Source organism: Mastigoproctus giganteus, chromosome 8, assembly GCF_048544385.1.
Source record: "Mastigoproctus giganteus isolate SK-2022 chromosome 8, ASM4854438v1, whole genome shotgun sequence".
NCBI lineage: Eukaryota > Metazoa > Arthropoda > Arachnida > Uropygi > Thelyphonidae > Mastigoproctus > Mastigoproctus giganteus.
In genome coordinates this window covers 190,077,828-190,101,748 of record NC_143582.1, presented here as the reverse complement: position 1 = coordinate 190,101,748, position 23,921 = coordinate 190,077,828, and the positions used below count along the sequence as shown (strand labels likewise).

The following is a 23,921-nucleotide window of genomic DNA, read 5'->3' as shown; positions in this document are numbered from 1 at the left end:
GGCCACGGAAAATAAACTCTCAGTCTCCACTGAGAAGAGCAAAACCCTCCTATTAAAAGGCAAACTGGACTTCTCCAGACCTCCTACCATACGTTTTAATGGCCGCCCACTGAAAAACTACCGATCGGTGAAGTACCTAGGAGTAATTTTGGACGACAGGAGAACTTTCATTCCTCATTTCCAAGCTATCAAAGAAAAGATAAAAAATTACATCACTATGTTAGCATGCTTTACCCGCAAGGACTGGGGTCTTAAAGGACCAACTCAACGCCTTTTATACTCAGCAGTATTTATACCAATTGTCACATATGGAGCTGCAGTATGGTACCACCGAATGACTTTAGTGCATGCTCAACGTAAAATTCAGCAAATTCAACGACTTATGCTACTACAAATGACCCGCGCATGTAGAACGACATCAACTGCCGCCCTACAGCTACTAACAGGCCGCCTCCATTTGGACCTCCACGTCGCTTTTATCGGACTTTCTCATGCCATCAAGAAGAATAAGGAAGCTGAATTCCTCACTATTCAAACCCGTACCGATATCGACATCAAACAGGAACATAAACGTGTGTGGCTACAATTCATAAACTTATGGCAAACCCGCTGGAATAACTCCCCAACTGGTGCAACTACTAAACTTTTCCTTCCTGTGGTAACCTACATCAACAAGCAACGTTCCACTTGGTTCTTCCCTAACGTCTATGCTTCCTTCCTAGTAACTGGCCACTGGTCCTTCAAGAGACGCCTTCTAGAGTTCGGCCTAGTCGAGGATGCCCTCTGTACCTGTGGAGAACCTGAAGACTGGGATCACGTGATGCACTCATGCAACGTATACTTAGATCTAAGAAACCAACTACTCCTAGACCTCCACACTACATCACTTCGGCCAGAAACCAAGTTATTGGAATCTAATGATGCCTTCCGTGCACTGACCAGTTATGCCAACGAGGTCTTTCGTCGTCGCTGGCATCACCTGCAACTCCCGAACACTACTCCTGGATAACCTCCTCTAGACAGCAACTGATACCCAGCACCGGAAACTTCCAGACATGAAACTGCAAATGGCGGACAGCCCTGTCGACGCCGCTCCGTGATTCTCCATTGTGACGATCCTGGACTCTAATTTGAACTTTACCTATTCTCTTCTTCCTACCCACAGTCTTTCTCCAGGACTCCCACAACGGCACCTAGCACTCTTCCTGCTCTGTTTCGCCTGGGAGGATGCCTACACTCTGTCATCCTCGCTATCTTGTCTGTCTTCCATTTTCCTGTCTCTTCTCCGCTCTTTCCTTGGCCCTCCCCACTCTTGCTCCTGCAAGAGTGTGGACGGCCCATCAGATGTCTTTTACTCCCTGGTCCGGCTCCTCGTGCCAGTGGACGGATGCTGGGAGGCTCCTTCCTGGTGATTGCGCCTCCCAGTAATGAAGAGGCCAGTCAAACAACACAAACAACACACTACTCACACATAACCCACACTGACTGGCTTTGCTATGTTAACAGAGTATTTAACGCGGATTTGTGGGAAACCACGGGAACCGCATAACAAAAAACACTATGTCCACTATACTCATGGTAATACCTGGTAAATGTGAGATACTGCAGGTTCGAGGCATGCAGCCATACAAAGTATTGGATTGACATAGGCAAGGGATGTCATCTGACAAAATTCGAAAAAGGGATAATTGTGAGGTACCAGTTGAAGGGTGGCAGTATTCAGAAATTATCAATACTGTATGCTGTTCACAGAATACTTTAGTTAAGGTGTTTCAAAGGCAGACAGGCAGTGGACAGCAGCAGCAGTTGTTGGGCCAACGACAGGCACCCATGCCTCATCAATGAACATAGGCTATCCCACCTTGTGTGAGCCAACAGATGGAAAGCAGTGGAATAGCTGACCATGAAATTTAACCAGGGGATGACTAGTAGTGTTTCCAAGGCCATGATTCAGTGAACCCTCCTCCCTATTGGCCTACAGAATAGGCATCAAGTCTAGGTACCCATGTTTATGGCCTCCCATCACCAACGATGCCTAAAATTTGCATCTGAACAGCATCATTGGACCACTGATGATCAGGAAAAAAAGTTGCCTTTTCTGATTAATCGCATTTCCTGCTATTCCATGTGAATGATTGGTGGAGGATATGGTGACAAACTGCAAAGAGGAATCACTCTGATGTTCTGGTCCAACAGAATAAGGCAGGTTGCAGTAGTGTTTTGGTATGGGTGATGTTTTCCTGAGAATCCCTTGGACCCCTCATACCACAGTGAATGCTATAAACTACTTATCCATTGTGGCTGATCAGGCACACCTGATCAGCCAATGGATCCATCATGAGTGTCTTCATAGATGGCATAGGCATGTTCCAGCAGAACAATATACCATGTTCCTGGTATCATTTGCAAGTGGTTCGCCATACACGAAGGTAATTTCCAGATGCTACCTTAGACATCAAATTTGCTGAATGTGAACCCCATAGAACAGTGCTGGGATTATGGGGATTAACAGATCTGGTATTTGTTCCTCCACCAGAGAATATCACAGATCTATGGGATGCAATCCTGAAGACGTGGAATGAATGTCTTGCAATGTTCAGAGACCTTATAGAGTCCATTCCTCACCATGTGACAGTAGTACAATGGCAAGAGAAGGACATGACATGAAGAGAAGGACATGACATGTCCACTATTAGGTAGGTCAGTGGTTCTCAAACTTTCTGAGCCCACGACTCCCTTGACCTGTAAAATTTTCCCGGCATCTCCCTTGAAGTAAAACATCTATAATTGTGCAATTTCTTATATTTAATATGTTAATACAATAATTCAGACTCATGCAAGGTCAAATAATGTGCAAAAATACCCGAAACAATCACTCGTAGTAACTGGATCACAAGAATACGGTCAGGGAACACAATGCATTCTCTTCGTCAAAAATACCCCAAATATTTTCTATAATTATTTACATTAATAATACAGATCAAATAGTAGTAGATATCTAATAGCAAAAAAAATCATCCTTAATACATTTTTAATATCTGCCATGGAAATCTTACAAACTATTACATCAGCCATGATGCCCCTTGTAAATTACGGCCCTTCTCCAGGGCGTTGCAACGCACAGTTTGAGAACTGCTGAGGTAGGTGGTCAATGCTTTGACTGGACAGTGTATATTCGTGAAGAAATTGATGGGATAAACAGAGAAAGTTAGCTCTGAAAGTTATGATGAATTTTGCTTAATGTGTTCAAGAGTGTATAACACTGAAGGTGCAAATTTACTGCATTCAGTATTTAAGATAAAGCTCTGAAATGTGTAAAACAGATATATGTAAGTTTGTTTTGTTCAAAATGTATCAGTTACTTCTGATGAACACACAAATTGTAATCCAAGTACCTAATAACCTGACAGTGGTTCCCAACCTTTTCAAGTCAAATGTTCCCATTCTACCAAATATTATTTTTTAATGTTCATGAAGTTTTTCATTAACTTCTGTATAATAACTAAGTGAAAAAAAATTTACCATGTAAACAAATTTACAAATAGCATAATCATAAATCTGTAAGGGTTTTCTGTGGAAACAAAAACGTGCTTAAATATGTTAATCTAAAAACTATTCAATATTCTATTTAATATATTTCAGGTAATGTACAGACATTGCGCAGCTACAGAAGAATGACTGGAAGAAGAACAGCCATGCATTGTTCAATACCCTAAGTTTTCAAAATAAAATTCAAATCATAAATTTATAATTTGAAATACTGAAGATTAATCGAGTAGTATTAAAAACCAATGAATAGATGCAATCCACAAGGGATATTTTCATTTAGATATTAGTTATGATTTTTTTCTACATGCTTATCTTTCTATACATTAAAATAATTTTCCTCCTAGTGATATTTATTCAACCAATGGGAGAAGAGGGATGCAGGTTACGTGGTAATACGTAACAAATACTAAAATACGTAACAGAAGCTTGTTTTTCTGTGGTAAAACAAGCTTCTGTTTAAGCATGGCCATGCTAGATAAACCTCGTGCACGCACGCTTTGTTTATCTAGCATGACCAAACGGTACCATTCTTTATTTCCACATGTAACGTATTTATGTATTCATAGCCTCTGTCATAGTCGAAAGCTTCTATAATTATTTTATTTTAGCAAAAGAAGCGAGTGCAGAGAGAAGGGGCAAAGCCCCCTAGTATATATTATAATATTATTATTCCACACATCAAAGTACATGCAAGAAAGGGAGGCACAGATATAGTTTGCCAGACATTTCATTTTATCAAGGTGGAGCAACCAGTGAGGTTTAAGAGTTTTGTCATCCAAGTCTCATTACACACAAGATATCTGCATAAATTATGCATATCACAACTGATTGTATATTATATACATTATGAAAAATATAAATAATTTAAGAAAATTTGACTCACATGTGTGAGTAGTTAAAAATATACAAATATGCATGTTTAATTGAATCCTTAAATATTTAAGTATTTGATTCATCTGAGGATCCTCTCTGCATATAAAATCCGTGTGCCTCCTATTTCTTTCAATTTAGTATGGAAAGTTTGCATGTACATCATTTAATCTATGCTAAGCAACGCCTCCAAAACCAGCAAGTTTGAAGGAGAAACGACAAGTCATTTCAAGTGGCACCGTTCTCTCAAGTTGTGAGTCTATCTCATGAATTGCTGTACTGCCATTTGAAAAGCTTTTATCTTTTCTTCCACAGCTACTACTTGCACACTAGCCTGCCTATAAACAACAGAAGCTATGAGACGTTACAGTGTGAAACAGTTTTTGATTCCTCCCTAACCTTTTCAATTAAATCAAAATTGGACCTTGCTAAAAGTCTTTTCATTAACAAAAATACTCTTTGCCTTTTCATCTGTAGTTTGCTACTCCCATCAATATCAAGAATAGGCTAAGGCAGTTTTCAATCTTTTATGTTGAAGGGGTTTTCAGAGACTTCGTGGGATAAATAAGGAAAGGGTTGGTTTTATGCCATAATGGTAAAACTAATGAAGAGCATGTTATCGTGTTCAAAAAATAATTTAGCTAAATTAAAATATAGTAATAAGAAAATTTTTTTTTTAAATTTATATTTAATTATAAAATAAACAAAAGAAAAAAATAACTTTTAGCATTTAAACTTTTAGAAATTATCTCAAAGCACTTGTAGCTATGTCACATTTGTAAAACACTGGGGTGCATGCTTACAGCCAAACAGTCATTATGCTGATGCCATGCAAAGTTATAGTCCTATATTTTGTCACTAGAATGCAATTTGACTACTGATAATTTTAAAAATTATCTTTCCAGATTGTTTGCAGGTTGTACTCTTAGCTAAAGCATATATTATAAAGGCCAGACATTCACCCTAATACAGTAGTGAAGGGCTTAATAAAGAAATATTTCAATGAATATGTATCTTAGGTGCAAACTGGAACACACACATTAAAATATTCAACCTTTCTTGAATCATAGTTACCCTATGCAACTGTAATCAACAAGATTTATAAGCAAATCTGAGTTTATTTACATGTATACCTAAAAAGTTGATTGGATGTACATTAAAAAAAATCTTGACACACAAATTCTGAAACAGATAATTGAGATATTTCAAATTTACAAAGAATACTTACCTGCTAAATGAAGAATGTTTCCCAAATTTCTCATAACGCATTCGACTTAATAAAGGTCGGCCAAGCCTATCAAAGCCCCACTTACGAGGATCATCAGGATGTTCTCTGGGTCCACAAAATTTCCTTGATAATGACAGTTCTTCAGAAAGAAAGAAAAAATATATATATTTCAAGCCATGAATAATAAAAATATAGTACTGTGAATATCAAATTTATATACACTGGGTGGGGTGGCATCTTCATTAGGTACACCTATTTATTAGCAAGGTCTCCCCCACTTTAGCATTTAGGATATCCTGGTCCATGTTAATTCAATGGCTTCCCACAGTTGCTGAAAATTAAATGGTTATGGATCTCTACTCCAAAGAGATTGTTCCACCTAATCCCATATGTACCCAATTGGAGTGAATCTGGTAACTAGAAAGATCACTGCAGTAGGCTGAATTCACTCTCAAGTTATTAGAACCAATTCTCAAAATTCTGGACTTATCATGTCAGAAGAACTGCAGAGCTGAAGGGACCTGTCTGGTTGGACAAAGTTCCCAGAAAACATGTGGTAGCCAAATGTTGCTCCACTGATATCAAGAGGCCCAATTGTGCACCGCAAACTTTACACACCATTAATACCACTACCACCATCCTGCACTGTCAGCACCTAGCAGGATGAATCCACAAACTCATGCTGTTTGCCATATTCTCATCCTCCCACCAGTGTGAAACAGGGGGAAACTAAGATTCATCAGACCAGGTAAAATTTTCCAATTTTTCATTGCCCAGTGTTGGTATTCCCTAGCCCACTGCAGCAGTACCTTCTTGTTTTTTACTGACAGAAGTGGAACCTGGTTTGGTCTTCATATGTGACCCCCTATCTATGAAAAGGTACAAAGAATTGTGCATTTGGAACTGTCTCTGATTACCACAGTTGTATTGGATTGTTATTCGACTAATTGTAGCATTTGTGTTAACCTACACGTCTCGCCAGCCTTGGTCATCGAGCTGTCTTTTTCTTTTCTTTTTTTCTCCAGCCAAAGGATGTTGAGTGGATATTACTTGATTATTGGGGAAATGTACCTAATAAAGTGGCCACTTGGCATACATACTTATATACGCTCAGTGATCACCAATTTATGACCGCCCCATTCATAATGGACTATGCTGCATAACTCAAAGTATAAGAAGCCAAAGTGATGAAAGCATTTATGGGATGTAGTGAAGAAATCATGGAGTTTCAAAAGGGCACGACTGGAAGCTCGTGCATTGGAGGCTTGTGCATTCCATATCAGAAAGGCATGTCGTGTCCATGAAACATGACCTGTTCAACACCATATTTGTAAATCTTAACCACAGCGGCTCACAACCCACTGTGGTTAAGATGTAAAAAAGAATGGTATAAAACAGGTCAAACCACCTCCTGCCAAAAAAATATAAATGATTACATCCTCTCCTCACTGCTGATCATCGTCGATGGTGAATTCTGTGGTGTCAACAATGCTCTGGTTGGACACTGGAGGACTGAAACAAGTGTGCTGGTCGGGTGAGTCTAAATACCTTGTGCAACACACCGATGGATGCATTTGTGCATAGCACAAGCAAAAGAAGTCCATAGACCTTTCGTGCATGACAGAAGCAACACAAATCCAAAGACCCATCATGCATGGTGCTCACTATCCAGTCAGGTGGCAGTGATTGGTTAACATGGAGCATATTTTGCTAGCAAGAACTAGGACCCCTGGTATGTACGGACCAACGTTTCACTAGTGAGGTCTACTGACAGCTTTTCAGAGATCATGTGCACCCTGCCATGTTGCATTTTCTCCTGAACAGAAACAGGATCTTCCAAGACAACAACGCACTATGTCATCAGGCCCGTGCTATGCACAAGTGGTTTGAGGAACAGAATGATAATGTCATTCATCTTGATTGGTCTCCAAATTCGCCTGACCTCAATCCAATTGAACATCTGTGGGAATCTTTGGAACAGGAAGTGAGGCACATGGACATGCAGAATAGATGACAGTTGTCATCTATTCTGACACTGGAAAGCTTTGCAGGCAGCATGGCTGCAGATCCATATGGACATCTTCAGACATCAAGTGGAGTCAATGCCTAGGCAAATAGCAGCTCTTATCCAAGTGAATGGCAGCCATCCCAACACAGTAATAGATTGGTGATCATAATTCGGTGATCACTCAGTGTAAACAAAGTGCAATATATAATTAGCATTAGCATTAGTAGAGGCATATGATTCAAGAAAGCAAGCTTATACAGCATCAGCTAAAAAAAAACAAAAAACTTCCCATTTCACCCATCAGCATTAAGCCTGCTCATCCATTCGCTCCAAACGTTTGTCCAGTTCTTCCTTGAATTTATTTAAACTATCAACTTCCACAATGACAGATGGAAGTTTGTTCCAGCAATCGACTACCCAGTGACTAAAGGAAAATTTTCACATCTATTTGACAACTGTCTTTCCTCAATTTCTCCCCTCAGGTTTGTAATCTGAGCAAGAGGAAGAATCCCATCAGCATTAAGCTTGCTCAATCCATTCCTTATACACCTCAATCCTTATACAACTCAATCAGATCAACTCGCAGGCAACTAGTCTCCAGACACTGCAATTTGCAGAACTTAAAAGCCTTTCTTCATAAGAACACCCCTTTGTTCCCCTTCTCTGTACTCATTCTAGTAACTCTACATCATACTGAAATGAGGCCTCCAGACCTGTACACAGTACTCAAGGTGTGGCCTGACCACTGCCTTATACAAGGAGATAATCACCTCCCTATCCCTGCTAGTAAAATTCCTGTATATCATTGACAAAACCAGATGACCAACTCTGGCAGCCTGTCTGCACCGCTCAGAAAACTTCATATCTGACTGCATAATTACCCCCAGGTCTCTTTCATTCTCTACTACCTTGAGAAAATACCAACCAGTTCGTACATTTCTCTGGGGTTACTGCTGCCCACATGCAGTACTTTGCATTTGTCAATGTTAAACTTCAGTTGCCACATCAGCTCATCTGCCCAACCTTTCCAGATCCTGTTGCAGAAGCATACTGTTATTAACAACCCTGCCAACCTTTGTATCATCCACAAACTTTGACATACCTTCATCAATATCACTGATAAACATACAAAACAACAATGGGCCCAGCACCAAACCCTGGAGGACTCTGCTAATAACATTAGTCCACGTAGAGCAGTGTCCATTTATTACCACTCTCTGCTGTCTCCCACTCAACCATCCCTTTATCCATTGCAGTAACTTGCCCTTAATGCCATACCACTCCAATTTGTACAGTAGTCTTCCATGTGCAACAGTAGCAAAAGCTTTCCTAAAATCCAAGTATATGATATTAAAATTATTTTTTGGTTCCTGTTCCTTTCTGACCACATCACAGTATCCAATCAAATTGGTCAGACAAAACTTTCCCCTTAACAAACCCATGCTGTGTCTGAATTATTACTGCAGTCTTGTCTAGATGATCCTGAAATGCTTCTTTATTTTCCCTAGAATAGAAGTCAAACAGGTCTGTGATCACTAGTGTCACCCTTTGATCACCTTTGTGAATTGGAGATACACTTGCACATCTCTAGTCAGTGGGAACTTCCCCTGAATCTAAGGATGCCCTCATAATTATGGCTAAGGGTTTGCTTACTTCCTTTGCTGCCCCCTTTAATATACTGGATAGATCCCATCTGTCCCAGGTACCTTTCTTATGTTTAACTTCAACAATTTCTCCTCCACTTTGTTCTCAGTTATTACAAAATCATTTAACTCCTTGTTAGAGTCTGATAAACATCTGGCCTTCTCCTCCTTGAATAACTCCTCATGTGTGACTGTAGATGAATATAGAATGCAGTGCAAATGTATATTCTCAACGACAGCTGTCACAACTGGGTGGCATTTTCTACCAGAAGCCACAGAACAAATCATTTCTTTGAATTTCCTTGACATAATGCTTTCCTTCAGGTCAACAAGAGACTGAATATTGCTTTGATAAACCCCATTCTTGAGATATCCCTATAAACAGAATTCAGGATTGAGATATAAATGGCAAAATATGGAGAAAATGCAGGAAAACATCGTGACCATTGTCAATATCACATTATTACTCACTGAACTGTAGTTCAATGAGTAATAATGTGAAGTTGAACTCCATCCTGATAAGGTATCAGAGAAAATTATAATAATAACATTCACTCATAAAGTACATATTTCGGCATCACATTCTCAAACCACCTTGAAGAATGGGCAAATTTTAAACTTTACTCTGAGCTCACATGCCTAAAGTAACATGAGCACTAGCAAGGAATTTCGTCAATAACATAATGTTCCCCCATACCCAGCAGTCATAGGTATTCATCCTGCCAGGTAGCCAGAAACGAACCTCATTTCCTGCTAAGTTGTACACATAATGTTCTAAGGCTATACATTATCTATCTCCATCCTACCCAGAAACTGTAGAGTCTGGGTGTTGTTCTCTGCATGGAGTTAACTAGTGCAGCAAGTAGGATTTATAAGGTAACGATTACAGGAGGAATCAAAACACTTTAGACTTTTGCCCGTGGAATATCTACTTTTCACAACATTGTTCTGACACTAGTGGGCAAGTGCACATTTCTAGTGACACCATCAGCCATAGCAACAGTGATTTTCTAAACTACAGCTGTCACAACTGGGTGGCATTTTCTACCAGAAGCCACAGAACAAAGACCATTTCTTTGTGAATTTCCTCAACATATCATGCAAATGGAAAGGATTTTTTTTTTTTTTTTTTTTTTAAACAGAGGTAATCCCAAAGCACAGCCAAAATATTACTGTTGTTTTGGTAAAGAGCTTTACCAAAACAGTGGAATCTTTTAATTGCAGTAGTAGGTTGACTTCTGATTGCTCTGCAGTTATACATGCTTTTACTGCATCTACAACAAGTGCATCACTCATCATGCCATGAGTAACTTTGCATACTGACTGTATGCAATACCAAATACACTCTAGTGTCACTTTTTGTGTGCCTTACATCTGCACATTGAAAAGACACTTTTTATTCTAAATTTCAGCTCTGGGTGATCTGTAGTGTTGCTTCTACAAGTAGCCAAATTCACACCTTTAAGTTATAACCATCCTGAACATATTTTCAATGTTTCAGAAAACTTCTGGCCAAGAGTTAGCCAAGTTTATAAAGTATTGCCTGAAGGACGCACTGTGGATTGTTTAACTGCTAAAAATTATAATAAAAACATTGCTCTCTACATAAAATTAATGATATAGTTAGCTTAGTGATTTCTATAATATAGGAAACAAAATTTCCCATACCAAGCACATTCCATACACAAAATTAATTTGCAATTTGTAGACTATATTTCTGAACTCACTTTAGGATTCTGTTTTCAAGTATGATAAAGAGAGATCAATAAACTAATTATTTTTCTAATTTCACGTGGAATGTATAGCATTTCCTCCTCCACATATTCAAGTTTGTAAAATTTATAAATATTCACCTTGAATAACATGCCATGAAGGATAATATTTCAAAATAGGGCAAAATAAACAAAATGAAACACCAACCCGGTGAAAATTCTGAATTTATGCAAGATCAAGTGCATTATTTATTCTGTGCATTTATTTTGCATTGTAGCCCACCTTTAACAGATTTTTCAGATATCTAAATATGTAGGGGTTTTTTTGTTTTTTTTTTTTGTCTTAAATGATTCCTAGTAACAGAGATTAGTAAGTTCAAATTACATATAGATGTGTGTGTGGGGGGGGAGGGGGGGCAGTGATCAGAGAACCCACTTTTACAGTATTTGCACTGCCAAAGTGCCCATTCAAACTGTCTTGTGAGTACTTGCACCTCCCATGATTCATTTCATTCATATCATTCAGAGCTTCAAATCTTCTCTAAACTCTTTCCCAAAGGTGTAAAGACAATGCCTAAGACACCAAAAGCAATTTAGTTGCCCTTATTCAAACTCTCTAGAAGAGATTTTAATTTTATTTTGTGTCTACATTTGAATACAACATTCCGTTTTTATATAAAAGGATAATGGTTTTCTTCAAGCTACTTGCAAAAGTTTGATAAATCACTGACTCGACACCACATGCATTGTACATTGTTCACCACTTGTTTATGTGGCATGAAAAACTTGGGCTGTTTGCAATGTAATTTCACCTTTAACTAGTTTGGTCTTGTTTGTCACCTGAAAACCACCGTTCATCAAGAGCATAATACTTGCTGGAACAGTAGAATTGACATGTACGAATCTTTTGATGTCAACTATGACGAAATTACAAATATTAGCATCAAATGTAGGGGGAAAAGAAAGAATGGTCCATATCCAACAAGACAGTCTTAAAATGCCGATTAGTTTCCTGAAACCATTTAAAGAAGCTGCAACTTAAAGGTGATGCATATTGAATATTGTTTTTCCAATAAGATTTAGCCTATTCAATCACTTGACAATTTCGGTTTCTGGCCCTAATGATCTGATTGAACTAAAAAACAAAACTCGTCAACTTTTAAATGAAAAGTTTGCAATATATAAATTCCATAGAATCGCATCGTTCGTATGGCCAAATTTCAGCCAGTTAAAGATGCTGTCAGATAAAGAAAAATGAGAAAACAATACAGGATGTAATAGATTTAATCGAAGAATATAAACATAATGAAGAGTCAATATCCTCAATTATAACAATGCCAAAAACAGCACCAGTACATTTAGACCAGTGTAGCAATGACAACAAGAAACCTGTTACAAAGAAAGCAAAAAATACTAGACTTTAGTATGTTCTAAGACACTGTTGAAGAGATGATGACGAAATTAATACATATATGCATGTTGATGTGCCATGTTCAACCCAACAACCTATTGGAATGGTGGAAAAATCATGAGGGTGAACTCAAATATTTGTCCAAAGTGGCTAGGCATGTACTTTGTGTTCCTGCCAGCATTGCAAGTTCTGAAAGAAATTTTAGTTCAGCCAGATTAGCAGTGCAAGAGCGCCGAACCAATTTAAGTAGTGACAGTATTGACAGTATGGTAAATTGAAAATTTATTACACTTCCTTTTTTTTTTTATAATTAATATTGATTATTATTTTGGATAATTATTATCATTATATATTTATTAATAATGAATTTTGAATCTGAAAGTTTTATTTTTTTTTTTATTATTATGAAATTTCAGAAACTAATGCTAGTGATTTTATTTATATAAAAAGTCTCACACAAAAGATAAGATTGGGGTTAAAATCAGTTCGGGTATGGGTAATCAATTTGAAAAATAAATTTCTGGCTTGGGGGGTTAGGCTGCCTAGACTTCAGGCTGTGTAAAAATAAAAAATGTAGTTCCGTACAGACCTCTAGAGGATGGGTAGGCGATATGGGAAGTTTTTATTTTGTTTTGCTGATGTTGTATAAGTTTTCCTGCATCATTTACTGATACTAAGACTTCCAAATTTATTAAACAAAATGTCACACACGGTGAAGATAAGGAATGCCATTCAACACCCACATCAGAAATATACAAGATCATTTTTGAAAAATATAAACATGATTGCATTAACAATTTCTCATCACTTTATTCACCAATATAATATAAAAAAAAATAAAAGAGCAATCTAATTCAGATCACACCTCCTTTTCTTACTTAGCCCAATAAGAGACAAAAGAATGAAACAGCCAAGTGGATAAATTTCAAAAATTAACCACTCTCTTAAAAAGTAATGAAATGTACTCCAATGCTTACTTCCATATAGTTATACTGTACATGCTTCTAACTTTTAATTATGCTGAAACAAAAAAAAATTAGCAATAGCTATTGCTAATTTTTTTGTTTCAATATAACTAAAAGCTACTGATAAAACATAATTCAATCTGAAATCAAGAATATATAATTTTCTATTAAATACCTCTTGTGTTATGCCTAAAATCTTGATCTTGTAGGACTTGTTCATGTGAGTCAACATTGTCATAAACTGGTCTTAGAGGACTTTTAAATTCATCTGGATGAGCAGCTTTGTATTGTGCCCAGCCTGTGTGAGAAGTTTTCCTTGGACCTTGATCTATCAACTGACGATAATCTCTGTCTTCTTCTCCAAATAAACTGTAAAATAATAGAATTTAATTTTTTCAAGGCCACTGCCATTCAAGATTAGCTTGTCTAAAAAAAGATAGGCAGCTAAAACAGCACTGTTCAACTTGTTTGACCACAAGGACTCATTTCTAGTTTATAAAATAGCTGGGATAACACAGCATCTAAAATAACATAACATTTAACAATTTTACGACTTCTTCAGGTAACTACAGAAACTTTTGTGAGTAATATGGATGTCAAATTGAACAGAAGTAAACTCATCTATCTGTACTGATGACCCAAAACTAAAAAAAAAAAAAAAAAAAAAAAAACGCACTAATCCTCCAGCACCAATGTACAACAAATGAACATTGTGAAAATCATAACTATACACTGAACAGGCAATTTATCAGATATCCTTTTATTTGAAAATATGCACTCCTTTAGTAACCTGCCCAGCTGTGATATAAAGCAGGTGAGCAGATACAAAAAAAAAAAAAAAAAAAAAAATACTGTGTATGTGCTCAATATGAGATAAGCCAAGAAAAAAAAAGGACTTCAGTAACAAACATCCCTGAAACTGCAACTCTAATGGGGTTTTTGCAAAGACTCTCTTGGGTGTAATGATATCAGTCCAATCGAGACTTGTGTAGGATACAGAAAAGCCAGAGTCAATCAAACAGTAGTAACCAAAGAGATGATTCAAAATCTGCAATTCTTCACATCTTTCATGGATTGGTGGGGTATTGCAGCTGAAGAATGTACCAGGTTTCACTCCTCTCAGCAAAAAACAAGAAGGTACAGTTACAATAGGCTCATAAATGCCAACATGGATGGACAGTAGAAAATTGGAAAAATATTATGTGGTATGATGAATTCTGGTTACTGCTGTTTCTTGCTGACTGAGGACCAGAAAATGGCAAAAACAGCATGAACCCATGGACCCAACCTTCTATGAGCCAACAATGCAGGCTGGTGTGGGAAGAGTTTTGTGGTGCAAAATGGGCCTCTCTTGATACCAGTGGAACGATTTTGGATGCCACAGGTTATCTGGAAATTTTTACCAACCAGAAGCATCTCTCCAGACAGAGCTGCCATGTATCCATGTGCGAGTGAGTTCTTTCACAGGATAATTTACCAAATCACAAGGCCAAAATTGTACAAAACTACTTCCAGGAACATAATCAAATTCAGACAATGGCAGTGGCCTCCCCAATCACCAGATCTTCAGAGGTGAGATCTGCGACTCCAATTTGCAACAACTGTAGGAAGCAGTTGAGTCAACATGGACCAGCATCATTATGGCATGCTCTCAGCTCCTCACTGAGATCATGTGACTATGCATCCTGTTATTATTTAGTATATCTTATAAAGTTGCCACTGAGTGAATGTAAATGAAACTAGTTTCAAATAAAGATTAAAAATATATATTAACCAGGAAAGCACAAATATAATATATCCCAAAGCACATTTCATCAGCACAAATATAATATAGCCCATATCCCAAAGCATATTTCACCAAAATTATATATAAATACAAAATGCAAAGAATTACATTTACATTTATTTGCATCAGCACACAGTGTTATCAAAGGCTTGTAGATACTGATGCAAACCATCATAAATATCTTCAGGCTGTTACTATTCACCATGTACAATGAAGTGTGGTATCTCCACAGCCAAATATAGCAGAGATGCTAGTTGAAATAATTAATTAATTACAAAACACAAAATTAGGGTAGATATCAAAGTCCAACCTGACAGACTGAGTTGTGATATCCACCCTAGATAAATTCAAGATGGCACAACCTTGACAAAAGTACCAAAGCCAAATATAATGAATTATCATGGGTGATAATACTAAAAAACAACCAGTAATAGTGTAAATAATATTTGGAAAGGGAAAAATAAATCCCAACTCATTGGAATAATTTAATTATTATTCCTTCTATAACACTCGTATTCTTAACTTAGTTCCCCTCGCCATGATTACAAAACCAGTTAATTTTCACTGTATTTACATCTCACTTGGCTTCTCCATTCTGCTAACCTATTTTTAACCTTTTAATTTATATTATTCTGTGGCAAAGTTTACTTGGAAATGTTTTGAAGCCACTGATGCCTGTCTTTGTCTTTCTGTACTTGGGTCATTCCATGTCAAGTGGCCTAGGGGTCCCTGCTCGACCATCTTCAACTTTGTTGAAACTTGGTGTGGATGTTTAAACAGGTTTCAAATGAAGCTGTGCAAAATTTCAGTTCAAAATATAGTATGCTTGAGGCACCAGCACCTATTTTGTGGAGGTCACTTGTGTTATGCAGAATAAATCACAATTTTTCAAAGTTTTAAGTACTGTTGCACAACGCTGAGAGGTAGTGCTCTGAAACTTGGTATACCTAGTTAACTTTTGGCAGAGAATACAAAACATTTGGTGTCCAGGCTCAAAAACCTTCACTTTTTTTACAATGCGATCTAAAACTGGCACCAAAAATTTGTTGCGACAAATTTAAGCAAGACTTTTGAAAGTCATAACTTTGAAATAAAAACCTTTGGTACCTTCTTCTTTGGGCATTCCATTTAACATCTGCATGAATCCAGCCTAACTAAATATGAGCTCTTATACTTGTTTTCTGGCTGAGATATTTTCCTTCAAAGATTGGCTCAAAATTTGAAAGTCAAGTTTGACCTATCTAAGGGGCTAATATCTTAATGTGGGAAACCTTCAATTTTCTCGTTTTTGCAACCAATGGAAAGAGCAGAGTTTCAGTTACAAGGATCATGGTTTATCTTTTGTGTCTTTGCACTTAAGGCCTTAAAATTAAGCCTAAACATCAAGTAGTTTTCTGTGTCGTATTATTATTGTGTGAGATATTTTTTGTTGCAGAACGCTTCCTTAATGTTTAGAATAATCTAGAAATAGAGTATATTCTAGAATTCTGGAATATTCAGGAAGAATACTCAAGAATTATAGAATATTCTACAATACTCAAGAATTATAGAATATTCTTGAATTTCAAAAAAAAAACTGATGAGCATTCTAGAACTCTGGAATATTCTAGATTCATACAAAAAAAAGCCACAGAATCAGAAGATTTTGCTGGAGATAAGCTGGATTCATGCACCATCAGTCATATGGATAATTCTAAATGTCATGTGCTATCCTATACATGCAAAACTGGGTTAAAATTATTTAGACATCCCCCATTGCCATGGGGGGATGTCTTTGTGTGTGCACAATGCAAGGAGTGTATTGAAATCAGGCAACAACTCAGCGTTCTTATGGGCCTATATGAGAGCTTGAAGGACAGGGTGGATGCCCTCGAAGGAACTAAACTGAGGGGCCCATCAAGCTCTCAGCTGCCCACATCAACGCCAGAGCTTGCACTTGGTCATCGAGCAACACAGCGGCAACCCCCAAGGCAGAATGCGCTGGTTCCAAAGGAACTAGTAGTTGTTGGTGACTCTATTGTCACGGAAATGGGGAACATGCTTTGTAAAAAGGATAGGTGGACCAGGACCAGGGTATGTCTGCCAGGGGCAAAGATTGATGACGTTGTAGAGCAGATATCATCTTTTAAGGGCACAAAAGGTGATATAGTTGTACATGTTGGAACTAATGATATCAAGAGTAGGAGACCGGCAGAATTGCTTAACAAGTACAGGTCACTGTTGAAAAAAAGCCGTGAAATAGGGTTGAATTTGAAAGTGTCTGCAATTCTGCCCAGACACGATAGGAGGGAGTATATGATGAGAGCCTTGTCGATCAATTCGGCCCTGGAAAGACTGTGCAAGGCTCAAGGGGTAGAATTTTTTTCAGCCTAGACTGTACTTGTTAACAGGAGAGATTGCTTCTACAGGGATGGGATACACTTAAATAGAAAGGGTGCAAGAATATTTGCTGATGCTATCAAGGCAGTGTTAGGTGGGTCGGAAAACTGCTAGCTTGGGGGGGGACAAAGACGAATAGATTAACAGTAGCCACTGGCAGAGGTGAAAGAGATTCTTGCACTGCTTCTATTGGAATGAGCAGAAGCCTGAAAAACAAGATGCAGGATAGTTCAGAGACTGCTGGGAGTCATTGAGGTACAAGTAAACACATGGGTTGTGTTAGGGTAGCTAAGAATAGAAATAGGTGCATGTATACTTGCATGTACACCAATGCTAGGAGTTTAGTAAATAAATTTGATAAATTTGAGGTATTGCTCAAAACATCAAAGGCAGATATTGTTGGGATATCAGAGACGTGGTGTCACACAGATATAAGGAATGCAGAACTGGAATTTGGGGAGTACAACGTCTACAGAAAGGATAGACTGGATAGGATGGGAGGAGGGGTTATGCTATTAGTTAAGAAATACATAAAATCCCAGGAAGTGAAGCCAGTGGACATCGCTGGACAGCGCAGTGTCGAGTCAGTTTGGTGTGACATAAGCATTGGGAGATCAAAATTGAGAGTAGGAGTGTGCTATAGGCCTAATGACTGATGAGTATAATAAGAAACTGTACAGGGAAATAGAGTGGGCCAGTAAAACAGAGAGTCTTGTAATGGGAGATTTTAATTTCCCAGATATTGACTGGAATTTGGGGGCTGGTCACTCGCACACTAGCAAGACTTTTGTGGATTTATTGGATGATTGTTTTCTACATCAGCATGTTCGGGAGGCAACTAGAGGGAGGAATACTCTTGATTTGATTAGCAGCAGTGATTCTTCATGCATTAAGAATCTGCAGATAAATGAACCACTAGGTGGCAGTGATCACAGTGTGCTGAAGTGGGATTTACTCAAAGAGGTAACTACCATTAGGGGTAAAGGGAAGGGTCATTGCTTTCGTAATGGCAACTACGATAGACTGAGACAGTATTTAAATTCTATACAGTGGGACCAACTGATGATGTTACCAACAGCAAATGCAAAATGGGAAGCATTAAAAGAACTTATCTTGGAAGCTACTAGGCTTTACATACCAACTAAGAAATATTGTTCAAGGTTTAGGCCTAAATGGATGTGAGATGAACTGATGAGGCATATGGCAGAGAAGAAACATGCATGGGATACATACAAATTAACACATGACACAGAAGCCTATGATAGATACAAGTTGATCTGTAACCAAGTTACAAAGGAGGTTAGGCAGGCGAAGGCAGATTACGAGAAATCCTTGGCAAGGGATGCAAAGAAAAACAGCAAAGAGTTCTTTACTTATGTAAACTCTAGAAGGAAGGGGATGAATCAGATTGGTCCACTTGATATCGATGGGTCAACTGTTGATGATCCTGCCCAGGTAGCTAACAAACTAAATGAATATTTTGCATCGACATTCACACATGAGGAGTTATTTAGCGAGGGGAAAGCCAGAGGTGTATTCAACTCTAGCAGTAAGCTAGAGAATCTTGTAATAACTGAGAGTAAAGTGGAGGAGAAATAGTTGAAGATAAACACAAGAAAGGCACCCGGGGTGGATGGGATCTATCCAGTTATATTAAAGGAGGCAGCAGAGGAAGTAAGCAAACCCTTAGCCATAATTATGAGAGCTTCCTTGGACTCAGGGGAGGTACCCATAGACTGGAGATGTGCAAATGTGACCCCAATTCACAAAGGAGGATCAAAGGCTGACACAAGTAATTATAGACCTGTGAGTTTAACTTCTGTTCCAGGAAAATTAATGGCGGTACTAGTTAAAGAAGCACTGCAGGATCATCTAGACAAGACTTCAGTTACAGCTCGGACACAGCATGGTTTTGTTAAGGGGAAGTCTTGCCTGACCAATTTGATTGGATACTATGATGCAGTCACAAAGGAACTGGATGCAGGGAATAACTTTGATATTATATACTTAGATCTTAGAAAGACTTTTGATACTGTTGCACATGGAAGGCTGCTCCACAAATTGGAGCAGTGTGACATTGGAGGCAAATTGCTGCTGTGGATAAAGGGGTGGTTGAGGGGTAGAAGACAGAGAGTGGTAATCAATGGACACTGCTCGTCGTGGACTAATGTTATTAGTGGAGTCCCTCAGGGCTCAGTGTTGGGTCCATTATTGTTTTCTGTATTCATAAATGATATTGATGATGGTATATCAAGCTTAATGTCGAAGTTTGCAGACGATACAAAGGTAGGCAGGGTTGTCAAGGACACTACTGAAACTATGCTGCTGCAACAGGATCTGGAAAAGTTGAGCAGATGGGCTGAGAGGTGGCAAATGAAGTTTAACATTGACAAATGTAAAGTACTACATATGGGAAACAGCAACCCTAGAGCAACGTATCAACTCTCTGGTACTACACTGACAGTGGTAGAGAATGAAAGGGACTTGGGGGTGGTTGTGCAGGCAGATATGAAGTGCTCTGAGCAGTGCAGACGGGCTGCAAGAGTAGCTTATGGTATATTGTCAATGATATATAGGAATTTTTCTAGCAGGGATAAGGAGGTGATTATTCCCTTGTATAAGGCAATGGTCAGGCCACACCTAGAGTACTGTATACAGGTCTGGAGGCCTCATTTCAAGAAGGATGTAGAGCTGCTGGAACGAGTACAGAGAAGGGCAACAAGAATTGTGAATGGGACAAAGGGGTTCTCTTACGAAGAAAGGCTTAAGTTTTGCAAATTACAGTGTCTGGAGACTAGGCACCAGCGAGGTGATCTGATAGAGCTGTATAAAGCCTTGAATGGTTTGAGCATGCTCAATGCTGATGGGATTCTTCCTCTCGCTCAGAATAATTACCTGAGAGGGCATAAATTCAAATTGAGGAAAGACAGATGTAGGATAGACATGCGGAAATTTGCCTTTAGCCAGTGGGTGGTTGGTTGGTGGAACAGACTTCCATCCTTGTCGTGGAAGTTGATAGCCTAAATAAGTTTAAGGCTCAGCTGGACAGAGGTATTTGAATGAACAGAGGGGTGAAGTGGAAGTGGTTTTTTTTTTTTTTTTTTTTGGCTGATGCTGCACAAGCTTGCTTTCTTGCATCAAATGCCTCTACTAATGCTAATGCTAATTTTGCAGCATTCCTGTTGCAATCCTTTCCAGAAGAAAAATCATATGGTGAAAAAAAGTTTACAACCAATTGCTTTTTCAATGGCAGACTACCTGAAAGACCTAACAAAAGTAGGCATAAAACCAGGTCAGAAGCTGTGCCCATCATGCCAAAAAGAAGCAATAGGAACATCAACTTCATCTGGATCAGACCATGATGACAAAATGCATGTGACTAAAAGTTTAAACACAAGTTTGATGGCTATTGGTATTTCTCCTCTGAAATTTCAGCGAATGGCTAAGAGAGAGACTCAGAAGACTATGCCAAAAGGAAGGCAAGTCAAGTACAAGATGTAATTGCCAGTAAAACTGCATTTATTGGTGGCTTGGATCCAAATGACATCATGGAGCCAAGTGCAAGCCATCAATGTGGAAATTGCTTAAATTATAATGAGCTGCTGAAAGATTGAAAGAAAAGTTGATGGTATCAAGTCATTCAGAAAAACTTCGAAAAATATTAACACTAGCTCCAGTTAGTTGGTCCATAAAGAAAACAATGGAAGAGGTAGTGTCTCAGAAAGAATGGTCAAGAAAGCTTAAAAATAGAAAACTTAAAGCAGAAGAAGGAATCATGGCCATACCTGGAAAAAAGCTTTCTGAGCAAGTAAAGCAAAAGGTGATAGAATTTTTTGAAGATGGTGAATTTAGTCAGATATGTCCTGGAAAGAAAGATTACATTTCCATTATAAATGCAGATGGAATAAAAATGCAAAAGCAACTACTACTCAGCAACTTGAAGGAAATGTTTATAACTTATCGAGATAGAAATGGATCTGACATTGGATTTTCTAAATTTTGTGAACTTTGACCCAAGTGGTGCGTCACAGTTGGTGTACCAATAACACATTCTGTATGTGTATGCACAATCCATCAAAATGTCAAGTTAATGCTAGCATCAAGTCCTGTTGAATTGTAATTACAAGGTTCGCATTGGTAAAACAGTCTGTGATTTGGAATCAAAAGATTATATGCTTCATCGGTGTGAAAAATGTCCAGGAATAGATGAATTAAAAAGGTTTCTAGAGAATATTTTGGAAAACAATGAACCACAAGATATTCTGACAGAATATCTTGTGTCCAGTGTATCTGAAAGAGATACACTGGACACAAAGCAATTAACAACAGAAGATTTTATTGAAGAGTTGAATACAAAGATATTTAACCTTTCCTGTCATCACTACATTGCTAAACATCAAAGCTACCATTTGAAGTCAACAAAGGGAAGCCTAATGACAGGAGAATTGGTCATCTTGGTGGATTTTGCAGAAAAGTATTCATTTGTTGTACAAGGTACTGTTCAAGGGTTCTTCCACTAGGAGTATAGTCAGACTACATTGCATATCCATTTCTCATTTATTACAAGGACGTTGAACTTCATAATATAAGTTTCTGCATAATCAGTGACTACCTTCGACATGACACAATTGCGGTGCATGTTTTTCTAACCAACTTAATTGAATATTTGAAGAGTTTCATGGCAGAAATCAGGCACATTTACTACTTCAGTGATGGTTCTGCAGCTCAATACAAGAATTTCAAGAATTTTATTAACTTGTGTCATCATCAGAAGGATTTGGATATCAGTGCTGAATGGAATTTCTTTGGCACTAGCCATGGCAAGTCACCATGTGATGGAATTGGTGGAACAATAAAACGATTGGCAGCACATGCAAGTCTCCAATGTCCAATTGAAAACCAAATCCTGACACCAAGAAACATGTTTGAATTTTGTGACAAGCATGTGACTGGAATAAAATTCTGTTTTGTTTCTAAAGAGGAAATTGAGCAAGTAAGGCCATTTCTCTTGAAATGGCCTTACTTGCTCAATTTCCTTACTTCGTGTTTGCAGAGTATCGAATTACACACCATCATCATTTGTAGCTCATGTAAATCAGACTAGTGAAACCAATATTCAATATGTGCCAATTGTTAATTTACAACCTGGCCAATACAATGCCTGTATTTATGACAACAATTGGTGGATTAGAAATATTTGTGAAATTTCACTTGAAGAACATGATGCATTGGTAAATTTCGTGCATCCTCATGGAGCAGCTCGCTCATTTCACTGGCCTGCTAGACAAGATGTCTGCTGGATTCCTGAACAACAAATTATTGCCAAACTTCCAGCTCCAAAAACAACAACAATGGGATGACAATATAGCTTGCCTGAAGTAGTAATATCAACCATCAATGAAATATTCCAGTCAATTACGAAGCAGTGATTCAATATCTTCACACTCACTTGCTTATTTCAAATTGTATTGTGTTTTAAATAAATCTTGTTGCAGTTTACTTCTTTCAAGCTTAGAAACCAATAGAACATCATCTTTATGCTTGGAATCCTGAATAAAGAACACTTTTCAGGCTTGGGAACTTGCACTAAAGAAACCCATGCAATTTCTTTTCTTGCCATTTGCATCCCCATTGTAAAAAATACAGATCTTTTTGTGCACTGGCAATATATCCTTTCTTCTTAAACCAAAGGGCAGAGTAATTGCAGAAAATTTCACTCTTGTAAATGCAATAGTTCTGTCCTTATTGAGATGTGAAACTTCACCATCAAATAAGTATGCAAATCATTATGTGGAAAATATAAAATGTTTAAGGCCATTTTTTAGGCCTTAGACACAAAACTGAAAAACCATGATTCATGTTGCTTAAAACCTGCTCTTCCCAATGGTGGCAAAAACGAGTGAGAATTGAAAGTGTCCCACATTAAGATATTTGCCCCTAAAGATAAGTCAAATTTTGAGTCAATCTTTTAAGGAAAATATCTCAGCCAGCAAACAAGTATAAGAGCTCATATTTAGTTAGGCTGGATTCATGCAGATGTTAAATGGAATGCCCAAAGAAGAAGGTACCAAAGGTTTTTATTTCAAAGTTATGACTTTTAAAAGTCTTGCTTAAATCTGTCGCAACAAATTTTCGGTGCCAGTTTTAGACTGCATTGTAAAAAATGTGAAGGTTTTTGAGCCTGGACACCAAACGTTTTGCATTCTCTGCCAAAAGTTAACTAGGTATACCAAGTTTCAGAGCACTACCTCTCAATGTTGTGCAACAGTAACACCTAAAACTTTGAAAATTTTTTGTGATTTGCTCTGCGTAACACAAGTGACCTCCACAAAAAAGATGCTGATGCCTCAAGCATACTATATTTTAAACT

The 23,921-nt window shown here is 37.9% G+C and overlaps 1 protein-coding gene across 1 annotated transcript in view; it reads right to left on the bottom strand.

Moving 5' to 3' along the window:
* LOC150082099 (uncharacterized) overlaps window positions 1-23,921 on the bottom strand; it is a 365,646-nt gene that overhangs the window by 164,765 nt on the left and 176,960 nt on the right. Inside the window, exons 7-8 of the mRNA XM_090379102.1 lie at window positions 13,562-13,755; window positions 5,648-5,786 (exon numbers count right to left, since the gene is read on the bottom strand). Of these exons, the coding sequence (XP_090235228.1) occupies window positions 5,648-5,786; window positions 13,562-13,755 (333 nt within the window). The remainder of the gene's footprint in view (window positions 1-5,647; window positions 5,787-13,561; window positions 13,756-23,921) is intronic.